General features: G+C 30.4%; 1 protein-coding gene across 1 annotated transcript in view; it reads left to right on the forward strand.

The window, feature by feature from the left end:
- Positions 1-12,083, forward strand: part of LOC111419002 (zinc finger protein 284-like) — a 78,386-nt gene that overhangs the window by 31,364 nt on the left and 34,939 nt on the right. Inside the window, exons 2-3 of the mRNA XM_071199450.1 lie at positions 3,272-4,152; positions 11,248-11,343. Of these exons, the coding sequence (XP_071055551.1) occupies positions 3,289-4,152; positions 11,248-11,343 (960 nt within the window). The 5' untranslated portion in view covers positions 3,272-3,288. The remainder of the gene's footprint in view (positions 1-3,271; positions 4,153-11,247; positions 11,344-12,083) is intronic.

Raw genomic sequence — 12,083 nt, forward strand, 5'->3', positions numbered from 1 at the left:
ATGTATTTAATCGAAATGTCTAAAACAATCACATTTATTAGGTTGAGCTTAAAGACTCGTAATTACGAGGTTTATGGCAAATAAGAAATGATTTATGGCACATTGTATCTTCATTAAATTTGCTTTAAAATGTATCTTATTTTATTGTCATATCTCAATCGGTTCTTGAGATACGACTTCTTAACTTTATTTTTAGAATTTAGACCAATCAAAAATGCCGAGTTGTGTTTAAAAATTGATAACTTCGAATTTTATGGGAATCAAGAAATGACTTGTGGCACATTACATCTTTATTAAATTTGCTTTAAAATGCTTCTTATTTCATAACTATATCTCAATTCCTTCTTGAGATACAATGTTTTTAATCCAAATGTCTAAAACGGTCGCATTTATTAGGTTAAGCTTAAAAAGTCATAACAACGAGGTTTATGGAAAATAAGAAATGATTTATGGCACATTGTATCTTCATTAAATCTGCTTCAAAATGTATCTTACTTCATCGTGATATTTCAATTAGTTCTTGAGATACGACTTTTTAATTTTATTCTTAGAATTTAAACCAATCAAAAATGCCGAGTTGTGTTTAAAAATTGATAACTTCGAATTTTATGGGAATCAAGAAATGTCTTGCGACACATTATATCTTTATTAAATTAGCTTTAAAATGCTTTTTATTTCATAATGATATCTCAATTCCTTCTTGAGGTACAATGTTTTTAATACAAATGTCTAAAACAGTCACATTTATTAGGTTGAGCTTAAAGACTCGTAATTACGAGGTTTATGGAAAATAAGAAATGATTTATGGCACATTGTATCTTCATTAAATTTGCTTTAAAATGTATCTTATTTTATTGTCATATCTCAATCGGTTCTTGAGATACGACTTCTTAACTTTATTTTTAAAATTTAGACCAATCAAAAATGCCGAGTTATGTTTAAAAATTGATAACTTCGAATTTTATGGGAATCAAGAAATGACTTGTGGCACATTACATCTTTATTAAATTTGCTTTAAAATGCTTGTTATTTCATAACTATATCTCAATTCCTTCTTGAGATACAATGTTTTTAATCCAAATGTCTAAAACGGTCGCATTTATTAGGTTAAGCTTAAAAAGTCATAACAACGAGGTTTATAGAAAATAAGAAATGATTTATGGCACATTGTATCTTCATTAAATTTGCTTTAAAATGCTTGTTATTTCATAACGATATCTCAATTCCTTCTTGAGATACAATGTTTTTAATCCAAATGTTTAAAACAGTCATATTTGTTAGGTTGAGCTTAAAAAGTCATAACAACGAGGTTTATGGAAAATAAGAAATGATTTATGGCACATTGTATCTTCATTAAATTTGCTTTAAAATGTATCTTATTTTATTGTGATATCTCAATCGGTTCTTGAGATACGACTTCTTAATTTTATTCTTAGAATTTAGAACAATCAAAAATGCCGAGTTGTGTTTAAAAATTGATATATTCGAGGTTTATAGGAATTAAGAAATGACTTGTGTCACATTAAATCATCATTAAATTAGCTTTAAAATCCTTTTTATTTCATAACGATATCTCAATTCCTTCTTGAGATACAATGTTTTTAATCCAAATGTCTAAAACACTCACATTTATTAGGTTGAACTTAAAAACTTGTAATTACGAGGTTTATGAAAAATAAGAAATGATTTATGGCTTCAAAATGTATCTAATTTTATCGTGATATCTCAATTGGTTCTTGAGATACGATTTCTTAATTTTATTCTTAGAATTTAGACGAATCAAACATGTCAAGTTGTGTTTAAAAATTGATAACTTCGAAATTTATAGGAATTAAGAAATGACTTGTTTCACATTATATCTTCATTAAATTTGCTTTAAAATGCTTTTTATTTCAGAACGATATCTCAATTCCTCCTTGAGATACAATGTTTTTAATCCAAGTGTTTAAAACAGTCACATTTATTAGGTTGAGGTTAAAGACTCGTAATTACGAGGTTTATGGAAAATAAGAAATGTTTTATGGCACATTACATCTTCATTAAATTTGCTTTAAAATGCTTGTTATTTCATAACGATGTCTCAATTCCTTCTTGAGATATAATGTTTTTAATCGAAATGTCACATTTGTTAGGTTAAGCTTAAAGACTCATAACAACGAGGTTTATTTAAAATAAGAAATGATTTAAGGCACATTGTAAATTCATTAAATTTGCTTCAAAATTTATCTTATTTCATCGTGATATCTCAATTGGTTCTTGAGATACGACTTCTTAATTTTATTCTTAGAATTTAGACCAATCAAACATGTCGAGTTGTGTTTAAAAATTGATAACTTCGAGGTTTATGGGAATTAAGAAACGACTTGTGGCACATTAATTCTTTATCAAATTTGCTTTACAATGTTGTTAATTTCGTCATTATATCTCAAGAGGTTCTGGAGATATTAAGGAATAAATAAGCGTTGGCAGTTATAATTCTACATCCTCATAAAGTGCACATTTTGATTTCTCCTCCTCTGAGTTTTCTAAAATCGGGTGCTCAAGATGTAAATTGATTTTAGCAATTAACATCTTATTTACCTTCTTATAGAACTGGTTTCAGCAATCAATTTGGCAATCTCAAATCTTCATTCTAAGATTCTTAAGATGAGACAGATTTCAGCAATTAATCTCAGAAATGGACGTGGGGTAAAGTTGGATCTTTTATTTGAATGTGAAAAATGCATAATCTTGTTTAGTTAGGCCACTTAATTAAATCATCCTGTATAATCTTCGAATTGAAGGTGTTAAAATAAGAAATAAAAAAAAGCATTCGCGGTTTCCGCAAAAATCCGTCGGCGTCCAAGGTCGTGGTGGCGAGAGAGCCACTAATTATACCTACACACAAACACACACTCATGTACGGACACACAAACACGTAGAGAGAGAGTTAGCAGCCGCCGAAACGGGGCCTTTTCTGCGTATAAAAAATTCGCCAAACACGCAGGTTAGAAGAGAGATGCTTTGTCGGACGGCGGCACGAAACGCCCGGCACACCAACAATCGTCGCCGGTTGTCGGTGCAAATATATCAAGGTTGCCCGCCCCAGGTTCTCTTTCCGTAACCTTGGCGAGTTTGACTTTTACCTATGAGAAAAAATTCGCGAACCATTAGATTAGGTCAGTACGTCTCGTCATGCAAAAAAATCCTTTCTTGAACATCAACTGTAACAATAAACCTTTACCAACACGTTGAAATTTGTATATTACATATATTTTTTTAATTGTTTTAGTGTGGTCTATCTCAGACATGGGAAGTGAGCACTACTGCCTGAGGTGGAACAATCATCAGAGCAACCTGCTGGGCGTCTTCAGCCAACTGCTCCGGGACGAAAGCCTCGTTGACGTCACACTGGCCTGCTCGGAAGGCCACTCGATCCGTGCTCACAAGGTAGTACTGTCGGCCTGCAGCTCATATTTTCAAAATCTCTTCGTTGACCACCCGAGCCGACACCCAATCGTAATATTGAAAGACGTGCGTTTCGCCGAATTACGCACCCTCGTCGATTTCATGTACAAGGGCGAGGTGAACGTTGAGTACTGTCAGCTATCGGCGCTGCTCAAAACGGCCGAAAGCCTCAAAGTTAAGGGGCTCGCCGAAATGACCAATTTAGGCCCAACCAGGGATTATGACAAGGGCGGCGTCCCGGAGCCTGAACAGCTCGAACCGACCGAGCTCGTCAACAAACGGGTGATGATGACGGAAGAATCGTCGTCTTCCAGCCGACCAGATAGACCAGACAGGTCTGAGAGGATTGATAGGATCGAAAGGTTGGATAGGATGGAAAGGATTGAAAGGATCTCGGAACGAATGGAAAGGATCTCCGATCGGTTGGAAAGCAGCAACAGGGAGCAACAAATTCAAACGCCTCCTGCAAAAATCCCCAAGAACAGCAGCCCTGAAAGGCCCGAAAGTGTTGAAGGTGACAGATCTGAATCTCCCGCTGAAGAGTGCAGGCCGAGTGATATGAGTATGCATAATAATGGAAATAATGTGAGCTGTACGACCACCTCTGCAACTGTTGGAACACCTTGCAACAGGATACCGTCTCCAATTAACAGCGAACCGTTACCCGGTCCTTCTAATTTACCGCCAGTCCAACAAGTGCCTCTCGTAAGTAAAATTTACCCATATTTTTAATACTTGAATAATAATGTCTAAAACTGTCAGCTTGAGCTTAAAAATTCATAACATCGAGGTTTATGGAAAATAAGAAATGATTTATGGCACATTAAATCATCATTAAATTAGCTTTAAAACGCTTTTTATTTCATAACGATATCTCACTTCCTTCTTGAGATACAATGTTTTCAATCCAAACGTCTAAAACAGTCGCATTTATTAGGTTGAGCTTAAAAATTCATAACTACGAGGTTTATGGAAAATAAGAAATGATTTATGGCACATTATATCTTCATTAAATTTGCTTTAAAATGCTTTTTATTTCGTCGTGATATCTCAATTGGTTCTTGAGATACGACTTCTTAATTTTATTCTTAGAATTTAGAACAAACATGCTAAATTGTGTTTAAAAATTGATAACTTCGAAATTTATGAGAATTAAGAATTGATTTGTGGCACATTAAATCATCATTAAATTAGCTTTAAAACGCTTTTTATTTCATAACGATATCTCAATTCCTTCTTGAGATACAATGTTTTTAATCCAAACGTCTAAAACAGTCGCATTTATTAGGTTGAGCTTAAAAATTCATAACAACGAGGTTTATGGAAAATAAGAAATGATTTATGGCACATTATATCTTCATTAAATTAGCTTTAAAATGCTTTATATTTCATAACGATATCTCAATTCCTTCTTGAGATACAATGTTTTTAATCCAAATGTCTAAAACAGTCACATTTATTAGGTTGACCTTAAAAAGTCATAACAACGAGGTTTATGGAAAATAAGAAATGATTTATGGCACATTGTATCTTCATTAAATTAACTTTAAAATGTTTTTTATTTCATAACGATATCTCAATTCCTTCTTGAGATACAATATTTTTAATTCGAATGTCTAAAACAGTCGCATTTATTAGGTTGAGCTTAAAAAATCATAACAACGAGGTTTATGGAAAGTAAGAAATGATTTATGGCACATTGTATCTTCATTAAATTTGCTTTAAAATGCTTTTTATTTCATCGTGATGTCTCAATTGGTTCTTGAGATACGATTTCTTAATTTTATTCTTACAATTTGAACAAACATGCCGAGTTGCGTATAAAAATTGATAAATTCGAGGATTATAGGAATTAAGAATTGACTTGTGGCACATTAAATCATCGTTAAATTATCTTTAAAATGCTTTTTATTTCATAACGATATCTCAATTCCTTCTTTAGATACAATATTTTTAATCCAAATGTCTAAAACAGTCACATTTATTAGGTTGACCTTAAAAAGTCATAACAACGAGGTTTATGGAAAATAAGAAATGATTTATGGCACATTGTATCTTCATTAAATTTGCTTCAAAATGCTTCTTATTTCATCGTAATATCTCAATTGGTTCTTGAGATACGACTTTTTAATTTTATTCTTGGAATTAATTAAATTTAAAAATTGATAACTTCCAGAGTTATGAGAATTAAGAATTGTCTTGTGGCACATTAAATCATCATTAAATTAGCTTTAAAACGCTTTGTATTTCATAACGATATCTCAATTCCTTCTTGAGATACATTGTTTTCAATCCGAATGTCTAAAACAGTCACATTTATTAGGTTGAGATTAAAAAATCATAACAACGAGGTTTATGGAAAATAAGAAATGATTTATGGCACATTGTATTTTCATTAAATTTGCTTTAAAATGCTTTTTATTTCATCGTGATATCTCAATTGGTTCTTGAGATACGACTTCTTAATTTTATTCTTAGAATTTAGAACAAACATGCTAAATTGTGTTTAAAAATTGATAATTTCGAGAGTTTATGAGACTTAAGAATTGATCTGTGACCCATTAAATTAGCTTTAAAATGCTTTTTATTTCATAACGATATCTCAATTCCTTCTTGAGATACAATGTTTTTAATCCGAATGTCTGAAACAGTCACATTTATTAGGTTGAGCTTAAAAATTCATAACAACGAGGTTTATGGAAAATAAGAAATGATTTATGGCACATTGTATCTTCATTAAATTTGCTTTAAAATGCTTTTTATTTCATCGTGATGTCACAATTGGTTCTTAAGATACGACTTCTTAATTTTATTCTTAGAATTTAGAACAATCAAAAATGCTGAGTTGTGTTTAAAAATTGATAACTTCGAATTTTATGGGAATCAAGAACTGTCTTGTGACACATTACATCTTTATTAAATTTGCTTTAAAATGCTTTTTATTTCATAACAATATCTCAATTCCTTCTTGAGATACAATGTTTTCAATCCAAACGTCTAAAACAGTCGCATTTATTAGGTTGAGCTTAAAAATTCATAACAACGAGGTTTATGGAAAATAAGAAATGATTTATGGCACATTGTATCTTCATTAAATTTGCTTTAAAATGCTTTTTATTTCGTCGTGATATCTCAATTGGTTCTTGAGATACGACTTCTTAATTTTATTCTTAGAATTTAGAACAAACATGCTTGTTTAAAAATTGATAACTTCGAGGTTTATGAGAATTAAGAATTGACTTGTGGCACATTAAATCATCATTAAATTAGCTTTAAAATGCTTTTTATTTCATAACAATATCTCAATTCCTTCTTGAGATACAATGTTTTCAATCCAAACGTCTAAAACAGTCTCATTTATTAGGTTGAGCTTAAAAATTCATAACTACGAGGTTTATGGAAAATAAGAAATGATTTATGGCACATTGTATCTTCATTAAATTTGCTTTAAAATGCTTTTTATTTCGTCGTGATATCTCAATTGGTTCTTGAGATACGACTTCTTAATTTTATTCTTAGAATTTAGAACAAACATGCTTGTTTAAAAATTGATAACTTCGAGGTTTATGAGAATTAAGAATTGACTTGTGGCACATTAAATCATCATTAAATTAGCTTTAAAATGCTTTTTATTTCATAACAATATCTCAATTCCTTCTTGAGATACAATGTTTTCAATCCAAACGTCTAAAACAGTCTCATTTATTAGGTTGAGCTTAAAAATTCATAACTACGAGGTTTATGGAAAATAAGAAATGATTTATGGCACATTGTATCTTCATTAAATTTGCTTTAAAATGCTTTTTATTTCGTCGTGATATCTCAATTGGTTCTTGAGATACGACTTCTTAATTTTATTCTTAGAATTTAGAACAATCAAAAATGCTGAGTTGTGTTTAAAAATTGATAACTTCGAATTTTATGGGAATCAAGAACTGTCTTGTGACACATTACATCTTTATTAAATTTGCTTTAAAATGCTTTTTATTTCATAACAATATCTCAATTCCTTCTTGAGATACAATGTTTTCAATCCAAACGTCTAAAACAGTCGCATTTATTAGGTTGAGCTTAAAAATTCATAACAACGAGGTTTATGGAAAATAAGAAATGATTTATGGCACATTGTATCTTCATTAAATTTGCTTTAAAATGCTTTTTATTTCGTCGTGATATCTCAATTGGTTCTTGAGATACGACTTCTTAATTTTATTCTTAGAATTTAGAACAAACATGCTTGTTTAAAAATTGATAACTTCGAGGTTTATGAGAATTAAGAATTGACTTGTGGCACATTAAATCATCATTAAATTAGCTTTAAAATGCTTTTTATTTCATAACAATATCTCAATTCCTTCTTGAGATACAATGTTTTCAATCCAAACGTCTAAAACAGTCTCATTTATTAGGTTGAGCTTAAAAATTCATAACTACGAGGTTTATGGAAAATAAGAAATGATTTATGGCACATTGTATCTTCATTAAATTTGCTTTAAAATGCTTTTTATTTCGTCGTGATATCTCAATTGGTTCTTGAGATACGACTTCTTAATTTTATTCTTAGAATTTAGAACAAACATGCTTGTTTAAAAATTGATAACTTCGAGGTTTATGAGAATTAAGAATTGACTTGTGGCACATTAAATCATCATTAAATTAGCTTTAAAATGCTTTTTATTTCATAACAATATCTCAATTCCTTCTTGAGATACAATGTTTTCAATCCAAACGTCTAAAACAGTCTCATTTATTAGGTTGAGCTTAAAAATTCATAACTACGAGGTTTATGGAAAATAAGAAATGATTTATGGCACATTGTATCTTCATTAAATTTGCTTTAAAATGCTTTTTATTTCGTCGTGATATCTCAATTGGTTCTTGAGATACGACTTCTTAATTTTATTCTTAGAATTTAGAACAATCAAAAATGCTGAGTTGTGTTTAAAAATTGATAACTTCGAATTTTATGGGAATCAAGAACTGTCTTGTGACACATTACATCTTTATTAAATTTGCTTTAAAATGCTTTTTATTTCATAACAATATCTCAATTCCTTCTTGAGATACAATGTTTTCAATCCAAACGTCTAAAACAGTCGCATTTATTAGGTTGAGCTTAAAAATTCATAACAACGAGGTTTATGGAAAATAAGAAATGATTTATGGCACATTGTATCTTCATTAAATTTGCTTTAAAATGCTTTTTATTTCGTCGTGATATCTCAATTGGTTCTTGAGATACGACTTGTTAATTTTATTCTTAGAATTTAGAACAAACATGCTTGTTTAAAAATTGATAACTTCGAGGTTTATGAGAATTAAGAATTGACTTGTGGCACATTAAATCATCATTAAATTAGCTTTAAAATGCTTTTTATTTCATAACAATATCTCAATTCCTTCTTGAGATACAATGTTTTCAATCCAAACGTCTAAAACAGTCTCATTTATTAGGTTGAGCTTAAAAATTCATAACTACGAGGTTTATGGAAAATAAGAAATGATTTATGGCACATTGTATCTTCATTAAATTTGCTTTAAAATGCTTTTTATTTCGTCGTGATATCTCAATTGGTTCTTGAGATACGACTTCTTAATTTTATTCTTAGAATTTAGAACAATCAAAAATGCTGAGTTGTGTTTAAAAATTGATAACTTCGAATTTTATGGGAATCAAGAACTGTCTTGTGACACATTACATCTTTATTAAATTTGCTTTAAAATGCTTTTTATTTCATAACGATATCTCAATTCCTTCTTGAGATACAATGTTTTCAATCCAAACGTCTAAAACAGTCGCATTTATTAGGTTGAGCTTAAAAATTCATAACAACGAGGTTTATGGAAAATAAGAAATGATTTATAGCACATTATATCATCATTAAATTAGCTTTAAAATGCTTTTTATTTCATCGTGATATCTCAATTGGTTCTTGAGATACGACTTCTTAATTTTATTCTTAGAATTTAGAACAAACATGCTAAATTGTGTTTAAAAATTGATAACTTCGAAATTTATGAGAATTAAGAATTGATTTGTGGCACATTAAATCATCATTAAATTAGCTTTAAAACGCTTTGTATTTCATAACGATATCTCAATTCCTTCTTGAGATACAATGTTTTTAATCCGAATGTCTGAAACAGTCACATTTATTAGGTTGAGCTTAAAAATTCATAACAACGAGGTTTATGGAAAATAAGAAATGATTTATGGCACATTGTATCTTCCTTAAATTTGCTTTAAAATGCTTTTTATTTCATCGTGATATCTCAATTGATTCTTGAGATACAACTTCTTAATTTTATTCTTAGAATTTAGAACAAACATGTTAAATTGTGTTTAAAAATTGATAACTTCGAGATTTATGAGAATTAAGAATTGACTTGTGGCACATTAAATCATCATTAAATTAGCTTTAAAATGCTTTTTATTTCATAACAATATCTCAATTCCTTCTTGAGATACAATGTTTTCAATCCAAACGTCTAAAACAGTCGCATTTATTAGGTTGAGCTTAAAAATTCATAACTACGAGGTTTATGGAAAATAAGAAATGATTTATAGCACATTATATCTTCATTAAATTTGCTTTAAAATGCTTTTTATTTTGTCGTGATATCTCAATTGGTTCTTGAGATACGATTTCTTAATTTTATTCTTAGAATTTAGAACAAACATGCTTGTTTAAAAATTGATAACTTCGAGGTTTATGAGAATTAAGAATTGACTTGTGGCACATTAAATCATCATTAAATTAGCTTTAAAATGCTTTTTATTTCATAACAATATCTCAATTCCTTCTTGAGATACAATGTTTTCAATCCAAGCGTCTAAAACAGTCGCATTTATTAGGTTGAGATTAAAAAATCATAACAACGAGGTTTATGGAAAATAAGAAATGATTTGTGGCACATTGTATCTTCATTAAATTTGCTTTAAAATGCTTTTTATTTCATCATGATATCTCAATTGGTTCTTGAGATACGGTTTCTTAATTTTATTCTTAGAATTTAGAACAAACATGCTTGTTTAAAAATTGATAACTTCGAGGTTTATGAGAATTAAGAATTGACTTGTGGCATATTAAATCATCATTAAATTAGCTTTAAAATGCTTTTTATTTCATAACAATATCTCAATTCCTTCTTGAGATACAATGTTTTCAATCCAAACGTCTAAAACAGTCGCATTTATTAGGTTGAGCTTAAAAATTCATAACAACGAGGTTTATGGAAAATAAGAAATGATTTATGGCACATTGTATCTTCATTAAATTTGCTTTAAAATGTATTATAATTCATCGTGATATCTCAATTGGTTCTTGAGATACGATGTCTTAATTTCATTCTTCGAATTTAGACCAATCAAACATGTCGAGTTGTGTTTAAAAATTGATAAATTCGAGATTTATGGGAATTAAGAAATGACTTGTGGCACATTAATTCTTTATTAAATTTGCTTTACAACGCTGTTAATTTCGTCATTATATCTCAAGTGGTTCTGAAGATATCAAGGAATAAATAAGCGTTGGCTTTTTATCAAAATCTCTTCTAAATGTTGAAGCGATTCGAGGTTTATAAAAATTAAGAAATGAGAATCGTTATATCTCAACTGGTTCTTGAATTAGATTTTTTTAAAGATAGCTAGTTGGTGTTAACGTAGTTTTGCATGATTGCCAAATCACATAAATATAAAGATTATATTTAGTATTAACTTAATCATTTATATCCCACGCGTTGTTATAGTATTAATTTTTTTTGGACTCATTACCACATCGAAATTTCTGTTTGTTTCAGTCTTTGACTAAGGAAGCGGACTGGGTACCGGGATTATCTGAAGAGAAAAGCGCCGGCGAGAGTTCATCCGATTACCCCAGGCACCCTCACGACACGGTAAGCGAAAAAAGTAGAAAGAAAAAAAAGAATAACAAAAGTTGCAGCGAGAAAGTTTAGAAAATTAAATTTTGAAGTGTTTAAGAACGTGAAAGATAAAAAAGATGGAATGAATGGGGTAGTTGAATGAATGAATCAAAAAGATTGAATGAGAAGAGGAGAAAGGAGTGAGAAGGAGAAAACTTTTTGGTGGTTACCCAAATAGACCGTCTTAAATTTAACCAAAAAGTTTTCTCGACATCGAGCGGTTTTTGGGCCGATGTGAAGTTGACATTCGTTTTGGCTTATAAATACTATTTAAAAACAAATACGATTAAAATAAAAAAGATTACAAAAAAAACACGATTAAAAAAATACTGTTAAGTAACGATTATGATGATTTAAAAGGTCGGTAAAAATTTTTTTATAAACGGTGACAGAGCCACTGTCGGGACTCACTCCTCCAGCCAAACAAAAGCGAGCGTTAACTTCTTGTAGTGGTGTCCTTCCCTAGAGAGATTTCGGGGGCGTAGTTGCGACCGACGCGCAAATGCGCCACAAAAAAAAAAGATTGAAAGCGCCAAAAAAGCAACGCAAGAAGTTGATACGTCTTCTTTTGTTTGGTTGCAGGAGATGGACAGCAGGGACAGTGGATCGCCCAGATTGTACCAGTGCATGTATTGTGGCAGTGCGTTTCCGCACCAGAGCAAGCTCACAAGACACATCCTATCACACAGCTTAGAAACGCTTAAGTACCGCGA

This window comes from Onthophagus taurus, chromosome 10 (assembly GCF_036711975.1).
Source record: "Onthophagus taurus isolate NC chromosome 10, IU_Otau_3.0, whole genome shotgun sequence".
Classification (NCBI taxonomy): domain Eukaryota; kingdom Metazoa; phylum Arthropoda; class Insecta; order Coleoptera; family Scarabaeidae; genus Onthophagus; species Onthophagus taurus.